We start from the raw sequence: 23,959 nt of genomic DNA, 5'->3' as shown, positions 1-23,959 counted from the left end.
TTTCATTGTGAGGAGAATGACCATGTTTTTAAATTCAGTATGTTTACAGTGCAACATGAATGCTTATTCTGATCTGATCTTAAAACATTTTGGATTCTGCTTTCTAAAATATCTTCATTAAATAAAAATAATTCTTATGTAGTCTTGCTGTAATCAACATATTATGCTTGGTGTATGGAAGGAAATTATGATTTCTATAGAATCATTTACAATAAAACTACTATTATTATCGTAGAATGATGAAAATTTTTCATCCTCACTGTGATTGAGAATCAATGCTATGTCTGTACAGCTCATTCAGTAACATGGTTATGAATTTTTCATACGCTGACCTGATATATGTTGATGTGAAATATTTTTACTTCACAAATTTACTTCACAAATATTTTTACTTCACAGATTTGTAGTTTCATATTTCTTCAAAATGTACTATATGGAAGTAAGGTATAATTTGGTGCACATTTTATTTTCTGCTACCTGTCTAGTTTTTGAAACTTACTCCTTTTGTTTTCTTTTTATTGATTAATTTAGGAATCAAGCAGTGCACTTTGATTTGCTGGCTTCTATTAATCTAATTTACGTGAGTTGTACTATTATGGTACTGGACAGATCCAGGAACCACTCATGCTGCACCTGGGTTTAGAAGAAAGGCCACCAATTATGGTCAGTTCACAGACACCATTACTAGCTGTAACTGGGGCATATTTACTGAGCTGCATAAGAAATGTGTGGTCATCAAAAGTTGTGTAGCTTCTTACTTCATCTGAATCACTGATATGACTGTACAATTCTAAGTCACTGAGTCGAGACAAAGCTGTATCAGGTTTTTCATACATTAAACTTGGTGGCATATGTTCTGTACTCTTGTGGTGTAGTGCATGTGTCTATGGGCTTCAAGTTGCATATCTCACGTTATTCTTTTTCATGAGCCTTGCTCTTGATCTGAGGCCTGTAAAAGAGAATATTTGTTTTCTTCAATTAAGTAAATGGCTTTAAAATCATCTTTGCACTTTCTCAGCATAGCAAAGAAGACCTGACAGAAGCAGGTTTTGTTCCAGAAGAGGTTCTGATACTGTTGTCCTTCAGCCTAAGTTTGCTAAAATACACATAAAGACAGCTATAAGATAGACATCTACAATATAAAATAGTCGTTATTCAGTGGGAAAAATCTCAGTAATAGATAAAGTTAGTTCTTTGGAAGAAATGAGGACAAATGAACTTTGAGGGTCAAATGTGTTCAGGAGAAGCCCAGTTATGTGCTGCACTGTGAAATTATGCTATGAGTAAAGAATGGGGCTGGAAAAGAGGCTGTCAGAAAACTTGATATAGTCAGATAAATATAGCATGATTAAATTCCAAGATTATTTTGAAACTAAAAGTTGTCTATGATGATTTGTATCGTATTTTCATTGTTTGTTGTGTCATACAGAAAAAAATATCTGTTCCTTATGTTGCATAAAAGACATTTTGGAATAAGTATGCTGGCAGCAAAAATGTAATGTCACATCAAAATGAAATTATGCTAGGAATCCACAGAAAAGGATACAGTTTCTTGGGTAAGAGGCATAATACAGTTTCTGAAAAGCAAAGCCTACTTCGTTTTTTTTATTTTCTTGTTTTCTGAAAAAGTTTAGAACCGTATTTTTTCTCAAGTTTCATAACTCATAGAAGTTTGAATTACAAGTCTGAAATAAACTCCCTAGCAGAGCTGTTCTAGGAACAGAATGTTGATCTGCAGTTGGCTGACACAGCTATTGACTGCAACATGCTCTCCCTTTTAAATTAGGATGTCAAAATTACAGATACCATTTGGGCAGCTATTAGCAGAATTCTATATGGTGTTCAATACCCACAGCAATGTGATTTTTAAATGCTCTTTTTCAGAGAGCTGGATCATTTCCTAATGCATTACTAAAGACTTCACAAATAAATGCAAAAGGTATTGGAGACAAGTAAATATTTCTGTAAAAGCTATGGACATATAACACCTTACTGAACTGTCATTAGCTTTGCCCTCTATATGCATGCTTCTTACCCCATGTGTTCGGATCCTTTTGATTTGGAGTTAGCTAATCTGTTCTAGCTAATGAAAATTTTACTAGTTTTCTGAAAACCGTATACTAATGAAGTGACCTTCATTGCTCACTTTATAAACTACACAGTAAAGCTTTGATCTTCACTCAAGTTCTGGTTGTAAACATATAATTTTAATTTATGTAAATTGTCCAGTTGTTGAAATAATAGAATCACAGTGCAAAACATTATTGTAAACCTTTACTTTTAGGCTCAGGATCTTTAATATGTTGTTATTGTATTTTATCTCATACAACATAAAAAACATGAGGAAAGACAAATTTAGCAGTTTATTAAGATTGCTAAGGGGTATGAAAATAGTATGATTTTTCAACACTGAGTGCATATTTTCAGAGACTAACTTCCTGTAGAAAGTTCTCAGTTGGCAAGAGCAGGTAAATGCGTATTTTAATGTATGTGTAATAAGTTGCACGCTTTAAGGAGATACCCAGTGGAGAACACTTAATATTTGCTTGGTGTTTCTCTCCTTTCCTGATACTGTTGAGAATTCATTCCTAATCTAGGGGATGATGCCCCCGCTATTAAAGTCACTTTCTAGGTTTCTGTTTGTCAATATACTTTACGAATTGTGTTTTAAGAGGCCTTTATCATAAAATCATATCAAACATTTTATCAGCTTTGCAAAATTCAGTTCATTCCAGCATTTTGGAGGGATTTAATAGACATAATGTAACTATGTTGTAAATAAATACAAGAATTAGGTGTGTGGGTTATACAGTGTGTTCTCCCATTTATATTGGCTTTTTTGTGGGATTGTGATGAACTGTTTACCACTTCTTTGCTAAATGTTAATTGAATATCTGTCTATCTGTAGAAATCATGCAGTGGTGGGAGAATGGGATAAACAATTACAGTTTCTTTCTCTAAAGCACAAGTTGACAGTTGACATAACTGCTTGTTGTATTAACTGTGGTTGCTAATAGCTATCTAATTAGTAGGAACTAATGTGAATTTTTGGAAGTTGTCTGTATTGTGATGGGACACAGTGGCCTCTGTGTGCATATGTTTGTTTGAAGTGTTTTGTTAGAAGATCTTTGGGTCTTAGTGATGCATAGGACAACCAGGTAGAATTAAAAGCTGGCGTATGTTATTTACCAAGGACTGAATCCCACAAAGCTAACTTTTGTTGCATGCTTTACTTTTGCCTGTTTATTTAACATGCCCAAGCAGCTGAAAGATCCCTTTTTTCCTGAGATAGGTAGGGAAAAAATGTTAAGAACTAGCACCTTTCAGCCTTCTATTTTTCCTGCTGTCCTTTGCTGAAAACATTGCAGGGCTTGTTTCACTCTGACCTTCAAATGGACTTCTTAAAAATACACTTCTAAGCTCCAAACAATTGTTCAGCTCAAATAACAAGTGTCCTTTGCTAAAAAAACTTTCCATGTCGCAGCTGACAGCCTTCCTCAGTTTTCCCAGTTACTACAATTTGAATGGGTTGTACTAGCTGCTTCAGAAAACTTGTTATCCTTAATCTTTGGCTTGTCCTTAGCTGTTAGGTCCAAGATCAGTTCTCTGTACTTTTGGGTATTAAGATACACAGCTGTCTTTCAGATGTAGCCAAAAGGAAATCTGCTGATATGCATAAATATGTTTGGGATAATAAACATGAGAAAAAGAAAAACATAAGATATTAAGTCAGAGATCTCAGTCAAGAAAGTGGCATTCAATCTCCTGTTTTGTCATTTATATATGCCATACCATAATTTTTATGTAGCCACTATGCCCATAAACATATCAACATAATTTTCTAAAACAAGAAATGACAAATTATCTTTTCACGCTTGCATTTGGTGAATGAAAACAAATTAAGTTTCAATTTCTTTCTCTGTACTTCTGGGAGGTTTTATTCATCAGCAGAAAGAAAATGCTTCTCTATTTAGGAGAGAATTGTAAAAATTCAATTCTATATTGTATGCAATAAAAAAACAGGATGTTCATCTATATTTTCTGTTTAAAATATAAACTATTCTGAAGACCTGACTTTGAGAACATTTCTTATTATATTTAATTTGTTTTATGTAATGATTTGTTTTTTTCCCCAGGTTATTCAATATGTCTTCTAATCAAAAGTGTGCGTGTGGTGGTGGGGGAGATAGGGGAGCCATTGATCAGTTAGCCTGGATAGCACTGCACTGTATCCAGAAGTGTTATACAGCTTGCATACTCAAATTCAAAATAATCATGAGTTAGAATCATAGAATGGTTTGGCTTGGAAGGGACCTTAAAAGTTGTGTAGTTCTAACCCCACTGCCATGGGCAGAGGTACCCACCACTAGATCAGGAGTTAGTGGGTCAAACTATAGTTTCATATTTAGCTGAGCTATTTAATTTCTTATTGCAGACAAAAGGCTAAATTCTTGCTTCCTTATCATTCCCATTGGTGGCATTTACTCCTTCCTTTTTTTTTTGTCTTCTCATCATTGGACCCCTCTGTAACCATTTTTTTCTCATTCTTAACCATGTACAGCTATCTGTGTGTTTTTTTTTTTGTTTTGTTTTGTTTTTTTGTTTTGTTTTTTGTTTTTTTCCAATATAGACTATTCCCATTGTAATAAACTCAGTCATCCCTGTTGAAGGTTCAGTGACCATTAGAGCCAGGACAGAGCATGCCAGAGCAGTACATGAGCAGAAGCAGGGAGCAAGAAGACCTCCATACCTTTTAGCAAATGCAGTGTATGATGTGACCTGACCACATCTTCTGGAACTGGAGTATTTAGTACCAGCATGTCAGCTGGGGTTGCAATAGCTTCTGTTCTACACAGTAGAATCAAGTCAAGTCATTAATGAAACACTGGCATTGAGGCTTTAGAAGCATTGATAATATTCACAAAATAAAATTCACAAAATAATGGCAGTAATTCAGCAAGGAACTGGTATCTGCATCTACTTAAAATTGAATGATTCACAAGTCAACAAGAGTATGCAGTGTGGAAAGGTGACATGTTTATTTACATCCCCTGCACTGGACCCTTATGTGGTATATGGAAGATCATATTTACCCCAGGACAGATAGAATTGTATACAACTTGTGATAAAATCTGTTTTAAAATGAGCATCTATACCTGCTCAAGAAGAAGCTTGAAATCATTTTGGTTGATGCTGTTCAAGATACCAAAACGAAATATAAAGATAGGGAGTTTTCTTGAAGTTCCCGTGGTTATCTTGACTGATCTTTTTCATTTCATCATTTAGTGGAGATTCTACTTCTTATATACTGTCAGATTCTGTAAACGTGTAGAGGAAAAAGCAGGTATTTATTAGTCTTTTGTAGAGTTGATAATATCAGTATGGTCTCTAACAACTATTTAATAACTTGATTTACAGCATCTTCACCTAACCTTCACAATCTTCTGGTAGATGGTTGCAAAAAGTAAATTAAGCATTTTTTCCCCACTTTGACATTTTCAAGGTGACTTATGTTGCCTTTAAGTTTCTCGAATGTCAAAATAAGTCTAAATTCAGTTGACTTCAATGACCTTCTTTGTCTCCCTCAATTATCTTTCTTTTTAGTGTTCTTTATCTTGCTTTTTCTTCATGAGAAGCTCTGCATAGTTTTAAGTGAAAAGAGACTTCTGTGACTGTCAATACTTGCCAACCTAAGGATAGTAAAAGGAAGAGTAGTAGTCTCTACTTTTATATTTTGATATGTTTTTCAGTAAAGAGTGATAAGAAAAGCATTGCAGCTTACTCCAAATCATGTTTCTTTTCAAATGTATGTATGTATGTTAATGTATGTTCTCTTATGGATCATGTATCTCCAACAATAAGCAAGATGAAGTACCACCTGTATTCACTGGTACTGAAATTTAAATAGTATGTTAATTACTGCAGTTAATGGTGCTAAGAATTTTGTTTCCCATGAAGAAAGTTCATCTTACGCTTAAAACAAACAAACAAACAAACCTGTCTTTTTACTTGTGAGTAAAAGACATAGCCCAGAATTTTAACATAACGTTTCAGATTTGGATTTTGAGTTGATAAAAAGTGTTGAAGTGCGGTTACAGGACAATGCTGTAAGCTAATGCTCACATGAGAGAAGGGCACAAGCAGTAGCAGTACTGATTTTTCCTGCTATGTTCCATCAATTTTACAACCTTGAGTGAGTTAAATGGAAAATAATGTGACGCTGACAATGTAGATTTCTGATTATTTTATTCACTGGCATCTTTATTAGGTTACTACAACAATTGTTGATGGATTTAGATTTGTACAGGCCATAAAGAATGTCCCAAGATGGGAGTGGTTCACAATTATTACTGCACATTTTATGTGTTTTAAATCATTGATTTGAGGATAGGTTCAACCAATGATTGTATGACTTATATTTAATCTTCACAGTAACCTGTTTACTACAGATTTATGGATGTATTTTTCAGAAGTAGATTTTTAATTTGTAATTGGGAAACAACATCCTGGAACTCTAAACTGTTTTCAAAACAGTCAGCCAAGATACTAGTTAAAAAACATTGATACAAAATTAATTTTGGCAACTGTGTCTGTTGTGTCCTCTTTTAATTATCATGGCAGAAGTGATGCATTTGTGATAAACTTTTGCTTTACTGAATCAATTTTAAGTGTATTTGTTCAGGTTTTGTGTCATTCTACTATACTTAACATCTCTAATTATTGTTTTTAGACTATTTTTTTCCTGTTGAAAAAATTATTGAGATAAGAAAAAGCTATGGTGGTATCATTTTATGGCTGATGAAACAGGAAAGTCTGTAATGCATTCTCATGTATCTCATTATATATAGGTATTGCTGTACTAATAAGTATGTTATAAAACATACACAAAAAAATTAAAAAGAGATGAGATAAAGTTAAAGTAAACACTTAAAATATTTTGTATTTGTCAATGGTACGCCCACCTGAGGTGTGTGCGCACCACTTTGAGACCACTGATGCATGGAGACCCCCGTTATTCTAAACCTTGATCATGCTTTCATAATGGTCTTTGAGAATAAGGCAACCTTTTTATTTTTCACTTTTGGGTTAGCCCTCTGATTTTTCCATGTCCGTGGAAAAATGTGAACATATTTCAAGAGTTTCTTCCTCAAGCATAGTGAAGTATCTAGGAAGTGATGCTTTCTTTGTGAAGTCTTTCTACAGTCATTATTTAACTAAGGTCCCTCAGGTGCTGCTTGGAATCCTCTGCAGCTTGTATGTTGGTACAGAAAAGTCATGCAAAATTTGCTTACCTATAGCTGTTCTTTAAGATGGACACATATACATATATATGTATATTCCTGTTCACAGCCCTCCCTCTTGCTCCTTCTGCGCTAGCTCTCATTTTAGAATGAATATGGTTCAAAATAACTACAGTCAACGTAGTTTAACATCTTCCTCGGCTGATAAGTTAGGCAATTGCTAAGACAAAATGATTGTGCTGTTATCACCTTTTACAGTGATAATGATACCTTTTGCATGGATTTCAGTGCACTTTAAGTCTCACATCAGCTGTGTGAAGATAGGGAAATATTTTTCAAAGCCTCAGGGAGTGGAAAGAAAGCACAGCGCGTACAATTTTCTGCATAGCAATAAGTCTCTTTTGTGGGGAATCTGAGCACTAAACTTCTCTCTCAGCTTCAGATGCCTTTTTTTTTCTTTTTTATGTTATGATCATGGGTGCTACTTCAGGTTCATGTGAACAAACACACCACTGTAGATTTAAGAATCTGTTTTCAAGTTCCATAGTGAAAATAACAGTGTATACCAAAAAGGTTTCACAAAAGTGAATTTGTTTAAAACAACAACAAAAAAGTTTGTGTAAACTATATTCCTTTCCAGATATTATGTTACTAAAGACTACAGCAGCTAATATATTGCTAGAGTTTAAGAGTTTGTTGAGGCAAAGAATTCAGCAAAAACAAATTCCTTTTTAAAAAATGGTACTCCTTTGAGGTTGGAGGTCTTTCTACATGTTGATAAGGAAGCTATTGGTTTAGATTCAGATAAACAGCTGATTTACTCTTGTTGGTGATGAGCACTGCAGTGATTGCAGTGGCAGTAACCAAATTACAATCTTTAAAGATTGTGTAAGGTGCTCAATGCAAATATAAAAAGCTGCTAATGAACGAGTAAGCTGTAATGAGTATTAAAAATCATTTGAGAATTTTTAAGTTTAGCAGAGCTACAAATAAAAAGCAAACAAAAAAAACCCACAGTGACCATTGAGTTTGGCCATGACAAACATTGACCATCTGAATATAATTCCAAAGGAAATAACTTGAAAATACTTTTGAGGTTTTTCCCTGCTTTATTTTCTTTCACGAGTTGAAAAATATTTCACTGTGTTTTTTTGTTCATCATTTCAATGTTTTTATAAATTTTTAATGCTTAAAAGAAGAAAGTTCATTAATAAAAGGGGATTAATATAGCAAAAAATCTGTATGTTCATGAACAGTGTGCAGTTGGAAATCTGTTGTAAATTCATTTACAGTTTAAGGAATATATTTTAAAATTTATTATTACTGTAATATGTGCTGCAGGCATGCTAAAGTAATTTATGATCTGAAGACTGCACAGCCTGCAGTCAGGGGATGCAGACAATCTAGTGGGAGTGTAAGTAATTTTCATTCAGTTATCCTTTTATTTTCATATTTATACTATTTTCTGCATATTGTGTTCTAAACCTATGTATATGGTAAGGATGAAAGTAGCAGGATAGAAATATTCAGTATTTTATGTACAAATTATAATTTCGCATTTTGAAAAATATCTTGCTTGGGGTTATTAGAAATGTTCTTGTATTGATAATTTATCAGTCTTGTTCTACACTAGTAAAAATTAAGTCTCTAAGAAATGCCTATTTCTCTAGAGCTCTTCTAAGATAAAATATATAGAAGTTCTCTTAATGGTTTACATGCATGGCAAGCACAATTTCAATTAGTCGTTCAAAGCAAGTCCCAATACTGTTTTTTGTCTCAGTTGTATATAATGCTCAGGTTATTTGTAGTGTCCAGCATAACTGTACAAAGGTCCAGACTCATTGAATCATCTTCTAGTATCCAGTGTTTCTGGACCTGTGTCAGGATATTGTGAAGCCATTCGCCAAAACCATACCAATATAGATACAGTGCAAAACAGCAGTTCGTCTGTATGGAATAGCCATGAGCGTATGCATTGTGAAACATTTAGCTTAAAATGATTTATTTAGAAACAGCTTAATTCATTCCCCCAAAATAGGGCCTTAATGTCAGAGTCATTGTGTGAAGGAAAGAATTTGTAAGTAGCATAATATATGATTCAACTTTGCTCTGCAGGCATATGCGAGATAAGTAATTTATATCTGGGAGAAACTGGTTTGTTCAGCTGCTTGAAAATTCCCTCACACTTTATGGAAACCTGCTTGGCTGCCTTGTGCATCTACAAGAATGCTGCAGTATCTGTTCAGCAGCTTTCTGGGCAATATATCCACATGATGATTAAAAACCATAGCATGTATATTTGAAGTCAAAATGATATGGAAGACTTGAAATAAATCCACAGCAATTTTCGATCAAAGTAAATTTAAGGATGAAATTATCAGCATACCTAATTAAGTGATTTCTCAAGAGCTTCCCTGTATGCTTGTATAACATAAAATACAAATTTCCAAGATTGCAAACCTGGGGAAATCAAAAATAATTTTACTAATGTATAACTGAAATTCCTGACTTGTGTCTTGGAGAAGAACAGGTTTTAGCATGATGAGATAAATATGTTGATGCTTTTCTCCAAACTGCTGTTATTCTCTGGCGATAGCCTGGATTTCTTGTTTTACCACCACATGGTAGAAGTATTGAGATTGCCCTTTCTTTGAGTGCCATAACATGGTTATGCAGAGCCTGCATAGCAGCCTTCCTTATTGACTGACCCCAACTAATGTTGAAGTCTGTTTCATTTAAACATGCGGTTGTGTTCTTTTAAATCTGCGATTTGCTAATAATGCTTAATGTTTTCTTTGAAAAATAACTTCCAAATATAGTTTCATTACTAGGTGTAAGGTAACTAACTACATACTTTCCATTTTACAGGTGGAAGAACTAACAGAAAACCAAACGAGTATTAGTGTATTGCCAATATACTGATTCCAATGTATTCCCATTAATACTAATTCCTATTAGTATTACATTAGAGATAAATTTCACTCAGGGAAGTTAGTGGTGGGACTCATTTTGAAATTGACATCTATATGCAGGTGGCTACATTAAACTAGTTGGCTGAATTCCTGTTACAGTCAGTCAAGATCTAGTCATAGTCAGTGGAGCTTAGGCAGCTATTCTGCCAACCCCAGTGGCCCACAGACAGATGTTTAGTGTTGTGTGAGTTGACGTACAGTTTCCTGTGTAATCTGTAGCCATTTAAGAGGGGTGAGAGTCCTGTGTCTAATCCACTTTCAGCATGCAGATAACTTGCGTAGTTTATGGTATCTTAGCTGTGTATGAGGAACTGAATTGAAGTGCAAATGTCAACCTTTGTTTTATTTTATTTTTATTTTTATTTTTATTTTTTTTATAAATTTTATATGTTTTAGAGTCCTTGGACTCTACAACTAGATACCTGTGACTGTAAGAACTAATTCTGTGTACACATCTGTATTTGGGCATTTGCCTTTGCTAGGACAAGTTAGGAATTTAAAGATACCAAATTATAATGTGTTGTGGTGTATGTACAAATCTGGTGTTTATCTGATTTGTTGACTTTTCTCTGACACTTTAATCTTCACAGAGAATATGAAGCAGAATGTAGTTAATCACTGTCTTTGGTTTCTTAAAATGGGAGGTCATGCAGTGTTTAAAACTAGTTCCTACTACTTAATAAAGAATGAAGGCAGTTCAGTCTCCTTTCTGAAATAAATCTCTGATATTTAATTCAAATTTTTAGGAAGTTGCTTCAGATTGTACAGAGTCAATGTCTTGTTTCCCAGCTTGTTACTCCCAGCATAGATATAAAGGAGTTGAGCTACTTTTTAACATTTTAGAATTAGTTCTGCATATTTTTTTTTGTCATTTATTTAAAGTTATGATGGAATGTTTTAAATTGTAACCTGTGTATTTCCTGGAATTTTGATCAGATAAATCTAAAATGCTGTGGTATAACATCAAGGAATTCAGCTGTGCTTACTGGTGTTCATAAGCTAAATGTGATATAAACCTTAGATGGTTTGTTGTTTAACCATTTTTAATATTTTTTTGGTAAAACTACACAAAGTATGATCCCTAATTTTTCACACAATATCCTGAATTACCTCTTGATTTTAAGTGTTACTAAAACAACTGAAACATATTTGATTTTTTGAATGGTTTTAGCTTATTGCTCATTATAGGATTATGTGCTTCTTACTGAGCTAAAAATAAAAAAGGGAAATATGTTGATCAATACCTTTATTTGTAAAAGTAATTTCTCTTGTCTTTTTCCATGTATATGAGACACATTTTGAGAAGAACCATTGATGCCTGAAGCTGCCTTTGTAATGTTTTTTCATTATTGCTGATTCTTCTAGACAATCTATAAATTGATGTGTTCTGTGCTCCATGAAAATGAAGATATATTGCTTACAAAAAAACAAGAATCCTGTGGTTGCGTTAGACCTTAAAAGATGGTTATAGCGGGATTGTTGATAGATGTAGAAACTCATGGCACAGTGCAACTTCCTTTAAGAAGAAAGGTATCGTTAGGGGAACTCAAGAGACTGTTCACTGGATGAATGGAAGGAGCCGTCGCTAGGGCCAGTGACCATCTTTGTTATATTGCAGACATGATGCATTCTCTATATTTCATTGTAATGTTATTTTTTGGCACTGAATATTTAAAATATGTTTGCATAAAAATTTAAATACAGGATATGTTTTATCAATAGTAAAATAAATCAACAGAGCTTTTTAGATCAAGTAGGCAAAGATATTCTGTCATGATGAATAGCCATGTTTAAAAGAATGATGCGATGTGCTGCATTTTTAGTGGACTTTTTTGTAAAGCTGTTTCATATGTATTGATTTAATTTCTTTTTTCTTTTTTTTTCTTTTGCTTCAGCTTTGCTTTCTTAGATGAAATGTTAAGCAGAATCATCAGTTTTGGTACAGAACTTAATTCTTAAATATATGGTCATAGAGGGCAAGTCCGTAAAGTATGAATATGTTATCATTTAAATAACATCACTTTAATAACTATCTACTCTTCTGGGGCAAAGTTTTGTGAAGCATCCTGCAGGGCAGCCAATTTAGGCAGTGGTACAGTAAAGAAAATGAATTCTTGAGATCGCTACTTTCAGATACAGAACTTTCAATATCTAGAGCAGAAATCAGTTCAGTTTGCATTACATTTATAAAACTCCTTTGAAAAGAACCTTGTAGTAACATCCTTTTCACTTAGAACAGTAATGTCAGTACAATGGAATGTCAAGTGTTGCATTATAATTAAAATAAAGCAATGTTGAGTATAGAAATCTTTTTTTGATCAGATGGAATGCAGGGAAGAATCTTCCATTTCCCATCCCTTTCTCATAGATTTAGTCCTCCCTCCTCATTTCTTTTTTTTAAAGTTAATACTACAATACTAACTTTTACCAAGTCAATTACAATACTGGAGTATACCCAAGGAAAACATACAAGGCAGCCACTTTCCAAACCCAAATCTCTTAGTAACTAATGGTGATGGCAGCACATTTGGCTACAGTAATTTACATGGCAGTTGAATCATTGTACTGAAAAGCATACAAAAGGATAATACAGAAACATATGAACATGCCAAAAGAAAATGAAGAAACAGTTATTTCATTAAAGAAAGGAATTGAAAAAACTGCGTAGAAACTAGGAAGGAAGAACAGCAAGTCAATATCTCTGCTTGTGAATGAAATAATTAAAATGTTGTGTATGTTATCTATATTCCTTTGAAAGGACTAGTGTCCAAAAACAAGTCTCAGGTAACCTGCATGTAGTCAGAAATGGGTGAGGAAATACAGGAATAAAAGTAACAGGTTAGGGAGATCAAGAGGAGACATCATAATGAGAAAGGAGAACGAAAAGTAAAGATAAGAGAAGTAAAACAGAAGAAGGAAAAAAAAGAAGAAAATTTGAAGAAGGCAAATATTTGTTGGTAGAATATTTTAAGTAGTATTTATTGTACATCATTTGAGTTTATCTTTGATAACTGAACTATGTGTATTAATTTTCAATCATTATTTCTTAGGTGTACACAGGTACTTTCAGTTAGCTGTATTGTGTCTTTGGATGCTGAAGGAATTAACAGTCAGAATTCAGTCCTCTGAGGCTTGTTAAGGCAATGTTGTAATCTCATAACTCTCCTAATTGCTAGGAAACTGCAGCACATCTTGATTCAGTCACTGGCTTAGTTACAGCAGTGTTCATTTCATGCAAAGATTTTAAGAATGTTTCTGATAGTTAAAGTAGTAATAAGCCTGCAGCAGGTTGGTGGTTTTTTTTTTTTTCTGCTCTCCATTGGGTTTTAACTTTAAGGATTCCCAGAATTCTAAATACAATGCACTTGATCAGAAACATAATGGTAATCATAAAAGTATGTGAATGAAACAAAATAGGAAAGGAGTTCATGTGACATATTCCACAGAACTCAAACAGAAATTAATTTCTAACATGAACTGATACATATGTGCCTATCTATATATTTGCTATGTATATAAGTTAGTGGGATTTTATGGTATAAAGACTATTAAAAAATGCAAAAACTCTTCTAATCTTTGTTGCAGTGAACTGGCTATTTCTGTCATCACAATTGTTTTATTCCATTTTAGCGAGAGGATATAATTATTGATAATCTTGACAATAATCAAGATTGTTCACACTGTTTTCCCGAGAGGATGTAACTTTGTTGACGAAAAAGCAGTCTAGAGTAAATGTTGATAAATAATTGCATTGCTTTGATGATGTATTGCTGTTTTAGTCAATTTTCAGAGTGAATCTCTTTGCTTCTTTCTTTCATTCAAATCTAAAACCACACTTAAATATTGATTTAAGCATAAGGAGGTCTGTCCCGTAATTACTGAATCAAACTGTTGTCTTCTGACTTAATGTCCTCAAGAGCCTGTGCTTGGAAACAATTGTATCACTTACACATTTCATCAATTAGTTTAATTATGTCAAAAGGAATGCTGTGCAAGCTGTAAAATAAAAAACCTCAGACTATTTTACACAGTATTTTTTCTGTGAGGCTGCAAGGCAAGAAGGTGAATTTACTTGTTCCATTTTTCATTTTACAGAGCTGTTAGAGAAGACTCTCAGAAGAGAGGAAGAAATGGGAGCACTCCAGGTATACTTTCTGTATTATTAACTAGCTACACTTTTTGTTATTAATTTGTTAATACTTGAAATTATTAAATTGTATTAGAGCATTACAAATTTCTGAACTTGCTTTTGTCTTGAATTCAGCTTTGGAAATATATGCAGCTAAATACAGACTTGATAGCTAGTAAGACTCACTGTTGAGTTTCTGCCCTTTGATTAAGTTGCACATTAGAGAAGATTAAAGTAGTTAACATTCTCCAATGAGTCAATAAATCTAGTTCTTTAGTGAAAAGAATGCTTCTTTCAAGTCACAGTATATACTGAAGTTGTTGTCGTATGTCTTACTACTGGTTTCACTGTATGGGAATAGAGGTAGTGTAAATCTGCGTTCAGAACTGCAGAGATGCTTTAAATTCTACTTCATTGGTTGTGATAGATTTTCTGGAGTATGTCGCTTTCTTCTGTACCTTGGGAAGAAAATGAAAAAGATTTGAAGTGCTTCAAATTTCTGAAATGTTAAATGTCATTACCATTATCACCATCCTGAGGAAGAAAGGACCAGCTGATATATGCTAGGACTTGATACAACATAAGTAAATCCTCATTGTATGGCATCTAGCAGTAAAGCTGCTTCTGTTAAGCCCTTTACATTTGTGCTTAGAAAGTGAGAGTTACCCTAGACTCAGCTCTGGAATAATATTTAAGCATTACAGTCAAAGAAAACATGTGCTCCTTTGAAATGAAAATGGCTAGGAACACAAAACCAAGATGGAATATCTAAACAGTGAGGTTTGGGAAATTATGATGGTAGTGCATGTATTCTTCAGAATACAGAGTGAAAAAAAGAAATTTTTAACAAAAAATCGCAGCAAGTAATGCCCAACATGAATATAAAAAAGCATAGATACAACAAGAATAATGTATCAGTGGAACAGGATTCTGTAACTGTAGTGGAAGCAGAATATTTATGAGGCAATTGATGACCCTAAAGCTGTTAGGTCAAAAAGTAATTTTGTTTATTTTTATTTTTGACCATAAGAATTTTGTTTGAAGGTATGCTGACTCTGCTCATATAGTAAATATAATGCATTTTGAGGGCTAGAAGTATCAAACAGTTAGTGTAGAAACAGTTTGATCCAGTAAGAAGAGACAAGTTGCAAGACCCAAAAATTACACAACACACCAATCCAGCTGTTTCCTGTTCAAACAAAAATCTTGGCCTAGCTTTCTGGCAGCTCAAGTTCAACAAGGCTGAGAGCTTGTCTGCGCAAGCAGTTTACACAGGTGCATATCTAGTTACATCAATGTAAAAAGATCTCCTTTCATGTGAAGAAATTCAGTATCTGCTTTCCTGTGAAGAACTATAGTTGACAAATTGTTCTAATGATGTGAATCTTCTGACTGAATGAGGAATATTATGCAGGAGAAAAGTTGTGTCAAATTAGTGTCTTGGGTGCATATATATATGTGTGTGTGTGTATGTACTTGTGTGTATTTCTGAAGGTCTGTCCAGTTCGTGATTGAATTACTCCATGCCCTTCCCTAACTGACCGTTCTGTGTAAGCATGTGACTTGTACTGCTCTGACTGCTGTATTTGTATTCAAGCGCTTGATAGCTGTTTTTTTTTTTTTTTTTTTACGTCTTCAAATGCATGTGCTTTCACAGTTGAAGTACTCAGCAAGAACATCAATTACTTTTCTAGATAATAATTGTCCAAGAACATCAATTACTTTTCTAGATAATAATTGTCCACTATGGTCCATATGTTTCAAAGTGGTCCCAGTCTGGGATGCTCTGTTCTTGCTCTGTTATTGTAATGTTTTATTCTAATCTTTCAGTGGCTGAATATATAAAACTTTGCTAGAAAATAGGTGTAAAAAACAGTTCATGTAGTTGCAACTGAACATCCCCATGCTGTTGCATCTCAATATATAAAGCATAGGAAGTAAGAGGAATGTGAGAGTTTCTTTAACTGACATTTCATAGAACCGAAACTCTCACCCTTTTTAGCCAGTTGACATGGAGCATTTGTTACTTCTGAGCCCCAGTTCAGCAAAGCATATATATGGCTGGCTGATGTGTGAATGCTTTCATTGAAGTAGATTGCTATAACTTAATTATTTCTCATTAATGACCACTAGCATATAAAATAATACTCTTTGTTCCTAAGGCCTTAAATAGGATTTCTTGGGTGTTAGGGCCTGCTCAGTAAGTCCTTGATTCAATGGACAACAGGTGATGTTGATAGCTGTAAAAGTTTTGTCTACAGTTCCTGGGGTCCTGTTTTAATAAGCATTGTATATGTACAGAGAATTGTGTGTATTAAGTCAATCCTTGATGCATTTTCTTTGCATCTAAATAGAATGTATGTATAAAGCACATTCAGGAAACAGGCGGTCAGAAAGCCTATGTTTTAGACTATGGGCAGACGATTGAAAGCAGCCAGGTTATCATGGCTGAAGGAGTTATTTATTGACACTTGAGCCATGAATGCCAATCATAGTTTTAGAAAAGCTAGAGAAGAAAGGAAATCTATCAGAAATCCATGTATTGCCGTGGAGAAATGGTGGCTGTGGGGATACTCTGAGGTTCTTTCTCATCAAGTAGCAAGAGCATTCCCCAGAGCTAGGGATGTGTGTTTTATTGTATTTTTCATTTGCTCATTTTTTGAGGGGAGGCAAACATCACCTTTTTTAAAAATAATTTGAATGAGGCTTAATAGGTTCTAACTAAATAGATTATATTTTGCCCCCAGTGGAAATTTCCCTTTTAGGATGTGACATGTTTACAGTTACCCAAACAAAGATTCAGAAAATAACCTGTATTCCTCATTCAGATATAGATGAGTAAAATCATTGCCTCTGCAATGCCATCAGCTAACAGAATGAAAAGAGCAATTTTATGAAGATTGTTCAAGGAAATGTTGGGCATATAGTTTTCATGTCTTCCTCTGCTTAGGTAATAAGTTGGACTGCATGGACCTGACTGTTGTCTTATACTATGTGGTGGAGATGGAACCTATATGCTGGTCTTTGATACAGGGCTTTTTAGGAGCTAGGAAACTGATGCTTTGGGTGACATCACTGTACTCTTGGTTTTGCATCTTCGATTTCTTTCATGTTTTTTTGCCTAGAATCTCTATGTTATACACAAATTTATGAGAGTTTATATAGTTGTAACGCAAACTCTTAGATATATTCTAGACAGTATCTATGTTCTCATTACATATATGCTTACTCTGTTGTTACATGTGCAGTCATATGCATAATCATATAATATTTAGCTTGTGAGGAGTCTGGAACATTTTCTATGTACTTTTCCGTGGCTGCTCCAAGAATATAACCTCACTTCTTTTCTTACCTCATTGGAAGACAAAGCCTCTGAATGTTTTCACCTTTCTTTTTGTGAAAACTGTTTCATGGTACAAAAGATGGCTTTAATGAAAATAGTATACTGTGCATGATAATAGGAATATTCAACTGCATGTATGTTCTCTGTGAAAACAACTGCAAACCATTTTCATCTACTTTGGAATTAGTGACACACTAATGTCAGTGTCCATGTAGTTCCAGTATCAGCCAGTTTAGTGATCCACTGTAAGTCATCCACATTTTACTGGCAAAATGTCAGCATTTTTTTAAACAGTTGTATTTTAATAGTGTACTAGATTTCCATCAAACTTGTTTGGGTGTGCATTGCTGTTTTCCCTTTATATATTTCCTCATACATATTTTCCTGAACAGTCTTGCTTGTTATTTTCAGCACATCTTCAAAACTAATCAGTCTTTTCCAGACACTACTTTATATTTTTCATCCTCACTTACTACAGTTGTTTTTCCTACAGTATGTTTTTTCACTCTTTCTGCCCATGGTTTATTGTTGTAATCAAAGGCAAAACTTCTGTAAGCTGATGCTGAAAACTAAAATCATTCGTACCCCAGAGATCATTCAATGAATGAACTTTAAACATTTCATTAGGGTGAACTGTGTGTTTTCTTCAAAAGATTACATGAATAAAAGTTAGCTTTTCAGTACTCCAAGTGATACCAGTTTTACACAAATAAGTAAATACACAATATGTAAATGTTGGTTTTACACACCTGTACATTTAGTGAACATAACCATTCTTTTACAGTTTTCTGAGACAGTAATAACTCTTGAAGAGTCTTTGTAGCTCATTTTCACCTAGGCTTAAAAAAAGAAAATTACTTTCACATTCTTGCAAACAGGATCTGCTTCTGGCTCCCAATTTCTTCCATTGGTCTAAGAAAATGTTTCCAAATTAGTGAAGCCAGTTCAGGATTTTGTCTTTGGATGTTGCTAGAATAAATCCAGATTATTACAATCATTTTTAACTGTTAGAGAGGAAAAGAACAGGAAAAGTGTAAGGATTCTTATCTAACCAGAAAGGAGGAGAAAACAAACAAAAAACCTATTCTATCCCACACATTCAAAAAGATAATATGTGAGCAAAGTAAGAATTCTTGTGAATTCTTGTCTGAATGGTCAGGTGGGCTCAGCTAAACACTTAAATGTACATTTTCTCAAATTCCTTAAAATACTATGACCAGTCAGGACATAGTGCCAGAGTACATTATCTTGATTTTACTAGCTCCATATTTTTCTTAAAGATAATTTAAAGTGGAAAGCTGAATGTTAAAATATATACAAGTTCTATGTTTCCTGTATTTTGTACTGAATTAAAACTGACACAAGTTTATTTTACTTGCATTTTATTTCTGTCTGACGTTAGCCATTGTTTTATTAATAACGAGATGACGTTAGTTGTTCTTCAGAGCTATTTCTGGATAACAGAATAATGCTATGGAATTTATATTTTAGTTTTCTAAATAAATGCCTAAAAGAAAATTAAAACAGATGCTAACATGACATAAACTCCAAAGTATGCTAGATTTACAGCTACAGATCATCAAAAAGGGAAGGCAAACTTTGGGATACATGAGTAAAATCAACAATATTGAAGATCTAACAGTACTATTTGAAAAAATATATATTGGAGTAAATATTTTTTAAATTCTTTCTTGGTTTTTAGAATGTTTCTTTTACTTCAGAGCAAATTTCAGAGTTAGTTTGATAAGTGGGTCAGAGGTCCAATCAGGTACAGCAGTTCCTTTTAAGTGATGTTTTAACAAAATCATTACACATCATACAAACTGCAAAAAAAAACAAAATGAAACATTTCATGCTTGTTCACCTTATGTTGCATTTATATTCTTTACTTTCTAACCACGACTTGTACTTTATTTGTAGGAGCGGATTATGTCCTTAGAAATGGTAAGTTTCTTAAATTCTTTTTCAAACCAATCGCAGTGAGATTACTGATGATCAAAAAAGTGATTTTTATGTACTTTTCTTTTTTTTAAAAAAAAGGTGCCATCTGGGTTTTTAACTGTCATTTTAAGAAGATGAAGACACATGGTAGTTTTATACTGCACCTTCCTGTGGAGGTTTTCACTACAGTATTTTCACTACTATATGAACAACAGCTATATCAAATGAAGTGTAAGGTTGTATTTTTCTGTACAGTTCAGTCCACATCCCTAGGAAGAGAAATGTGGTAGATTTGAGCCATACTGAGGATGTTTTTCTTCAACATAGTTGAGACATTAAACTATTTGCCAAACAGTTGAGGTATATGTGTTAGATATAATTACTCCAGTGACTTGTGTGTACATTTCACTGGATGTGCAGACAGAGTCTGCCCACATTAGCACTGGAACCAAAAGCATGGAGAATATCATTTTAAGATAATAAGTTTGAAGGACAAAAACCTTAATGTATGTACGTGCCATGAATGCAGCTGGATCAATTATCCGCATGACTCAAGCTAGTAAGTCTACCAGGTGGACTAGCTGGGATGAGTCTGCTTTTTTTTTCTTTTATAGGCAACTCCAATAAGACATCATACAATAGTATCTGTAAGAACTATAGTTTCTTTTTATTGGAAACTCAGAAAATTTCATGTAAAGAAACCAGTAATGAGACAGTGTAAGTCTGCAAATATAGACTTCTAAAATTTGCTAGTGCTAATTATTTCATCCTCCTTGATAACTGTTGTCTTTGAAAACTGCTTCGGATTTCAAAAATATATTTAAAATGTATTGAATATGTTAAAAAAAAAAAAAACACAACAAAAAACAAACAAACAACTTGCATTCACACATAAAAGGCCCTTTGTAAATCAGAGTGCAGTGTTGGAACTCCTGCCTTGTAGGAATAGGGAATTAATGCTCAAAGTCAGAGGCCTGGCACTTTGCATAGTGCTGTGTGAATGTAAATTGTTGCCAGGACATTAGTTCTGTTCAGAAGCATCTCTTAATCATGGTTTGCTTACATGACAACTAGTCAGGCATGTATCCACTGCCATCCATTTCTCACGAACCATGAGTCAAGCTGCCTGCAAATGCCATGTACTTTCTGCTCCTAAAGCCCAGTTTTGGCACAGGCAGAGGGTAATTGCTTGCAAATAGCAAAATTTCATGCAAGTTCAGTGTGTGTTTGGTGATGATGTTTGTTTCTATTTTTTTCTGAAGTCTTTCTTTTTTTATATACTTTTAATCTCCTCCATTTAGTTCTAAATCTTCCCGATATTTTTGTTTGTTTCAAGTTATCGTTCAGATAGAAGAGGTAGAGGATTATTATCAGTAAAATATCATTTTCATATTGCAAACTGAGAGGTAACATCTGAGTGCAGGTTTTTAATACTAAATCCTAGAACTTGAAGTCAATCAATTCTTTCATTATTGCTGACATAGGAAGATGTGTAATGTTAAACACTGAGACTTCAGGCAAGAAAGGTATGATTGTCCCTAAGGCTGTTGAATGCTCCCAAGGCACTGATTTTACTTTTGCTGTAAAGTTCCTTTATTATGCCAGGCAAATCACTTGTGTTTTGTTCGGATTTTTTAAATACTGTTCAATTCATTGGATTTAAATATTACATAGCTATTAATGAGTAATTTTCCTGATTACTTTAGTAATCAGTTATGTAGTCTGGTATTTTGCAAGAATGAGTATGATTTCTCTACAGGTAAAGTGTAGTTTAGTAAAGTGTATCTTCTTGGGTGTAGCTTCGTTCTTACGTATAGAATTTAGTCCTATGTTATTTACATATAAAGCTATATGATTTTCCTGGAAAAAAAAAAGTCTGTATTGTGTTCTCAGGTGTAGCTGCAATGGGAAGTGTATCTACTCCTCATAATTAACACACTGCTACTGTGTGGTGCTTTTGACTTCGGTGGGTTTCTACATCAGAGTCTTTGTGAGAATAAACTGCAAGTCAGATTCCTCTGCCTTAGTAGTACTAAAAATACTGGGAAATTGAATTTGAAATCAACCAGTTATTCCAGTGAACATATGCATTATGTATTATTTGATCAGTAAGACAGCTTGCATTTTTGGTAGAGAACCCAGAACTGAGGATACCACTTGCATAAACTATTTGGATCAGACTTTTCTGGACATTATTCAGCTTTTTGTTAAAGTCATAAATTTAGGATAACTCCAGTCATTTTCTAAGTATTCTGCATATTGGTTTTTTAATATAAATTTCCTTTCCGGTATGAACATTTGTGTGTTTTGGTTTAGCTTGTGTTTTATATTCATGAAAATAAGGTTTTGAATACCAGTAAAAAGAAATTTGTCTGGACACACTCAGCAATGTGAAAGCTACCGGATTCTTCTACTGTAGTAGTAGGCTCAATGTTGCATCAGTTGTCTGATTTATCACCCATTTTAAAAGAAGAACAGGAAGGCTGGTTGTCCCCAGTGCGTCTCACACAGAGATTATGGACTGCCTGATGCTCTTCATGTTAGGGCTCTCTGTTTTTTGTTCTCTCTCTCTCTCTCTCTCTCTCTCTCTCTCTCTCTCTCTCTCTCTCAATGTGTCTTCCATCAATAAGCACACCGTGCAATTTGCTCTTGTGACTATTTCATGGTTGTCACACTTTGCATGCATGAATGTTTAGGACATTTTAAATCTAAGGGTTAATAGTTTCTTCTGTTCTCAGTTTGCTTATGTAGTGTCTTGCCAAGACTACCATTACATCAAAGGCCTTCTGGTCCTCCCAGAATACAGCAGCTCTTTGATCTTATACAAATGCCTGGGAGAGGAGCAGCACTCTGAGATCCTCCATCCTGCCTGCCTCTCCCTTTCCTTTCCTTTCATCAGTAAGCCAGTGTGTCACTTCCTTTTGCTGGGGATAGAGAACGTTCCTAAGGTTCCCCAATTCCTTCTTCTGCTCACTCCCACCAAGTAACTTTTGCTGCCTGATAGCACTCATAGCCAGGTGTTTTTTTTCTCCTGGCACTCACCTTCCTTTTCTTCCTTGCTGCTGCCTGCAGCATCAGTGCAGTGTCTGCAGTGAGAAAGCATTTCTTGATGTCCAGATGAAACCCCCAGTGTTTCAGTTTATGCCCATTGCCTCTTGTCCTGTCACTGAGCACCACTGAAGAGAGCCTGATTTTGTCTTCTTTACATCCTCCCATCAGGTATTTATACACATTGATGAGATCCCTCCTGAGCCTTCTCTTCTCCAGGCTGAACAATCCCAGTTCTCTCAGCCTTTCCTTATAAGAGAGATGGTTCAGTCCTTTAAACAATGTTAGTTGCTCTTCGTTGGACTCTCTCCAGTATGTCCATGTCTCTTTTGCTCTGGGAAGCCCAGAACTGGACCCAGCACTGCATATGTGTCTCAACAGCCCTGAGTATAGGGGAAGTATCGCCTCCTTTATTTAAGAGGTATGTGAACATGGCACTAAAGGACATTGTTTAGTGATGGGATTGAGTAGGTCAGGTTGATGGTTGAACTTGCTGATTTTGAAGGTCTTCTCCAACCTAAATGACTCCCATTCCATCCCATCCTTTGACCTGCTGGCAACACTCCTCCTAACACAGCCCGTAGATTCTCTAGGCAGAAAGCTCCTTTTGGTATTGTGAAGATAGTATAACATGTTCTACAAGTTGCAAATATTGAACATTTTTGCCAGATTTTGATAAACCAAAATAATCCTGGTTTTCTGTTAGAGAAAGTAGAAATATCAGTATGAATCTTTATTACAAGAGACTAATTTTTTTAGATATCATAAGTTATTTCTTAGTTTACCCAGGAATATTAATATACAATGGTCATCACCAAAGATTTTTTTTAATGTAGTGTGAATATATATGCATGTAAGTGTAATTTTAAAGAGGAGTCCTGTTTCTTCCACTTAAAAATGTTGACCTTTCATCAAGGGAGGGTGCATCTGTGAATTCTTTCACGGAATATAGGATGCTTATAGTGTGATAAGATAAAAATATATGTGCTATAGCATGCATTTTCTCACTTAATTTATCATAAAAGTTAAAATTGTTTGACAACAAATTGTCTTGTTTACTAGAATGTTTCTAATGTACTGCAAAGCCTTCATTTTAGATTTAAATTTTATATTCTGTCAAATTATAACCTTAGAAACACAGAAATTAGTTAGAACTATTAATGCTACTATAGTGTTTTTTACTTTTTCAATGTCATGCAAGTTTTGATTAAAGTGGGGAAATCTATAAGTTAAATTCCTAATTTTTTTCCTACTCTGACACAAATTTGCTCTGAAACCTTGGCTA

General features: G+C 34.3%; 1 protein-coding gene across 1 annotated transcript in view; it reads left to right on the top strand.

Annotated features, from left to right (window-relative positions):
• CEP128 (centrosomal protein 128) overlaps positions 1–23,959 on the top strand; it is a 114,934-nt gene that overhangs the window by 72,758 nt on the left and 18,217 nt on the right. The window contains exons 19-20 of the mRNA XM_035539934.2: positions 14,309–14,358; positions 19,606–19,629. Coding sequence (XP_035395827.1) covers positions 14,309–14,358; positions 19,606–19,629 — 74 coding nt within the window. The remainder of the gene's footprint in view (positions 1–14,308; positions 14,359–19,605; positions 19,630–23,959) is intronic.

The sequence above is a fragment of the Cygnus atratus genome, chromosome 5, assembly GCF_013377495.2.
Source record: "Cygnus atratus isolate AKBS03 ecotype Queensland, Australia chromosome 5, CAtr_DNAZoo_HiC_assembly, whole genome shotgun sequence".
In the NCBI taxonomy this organism is placed as follows: Eukaryota; Metazoa; Chordata; class Aves; order Anseriformes; family Anatidae; genus Cygnus; species Cygnus atratus.
Note: the sequence above shows the minus strand (reverse complement) of the source record. Positions and strands in the feature narration are given on the sequence as shown.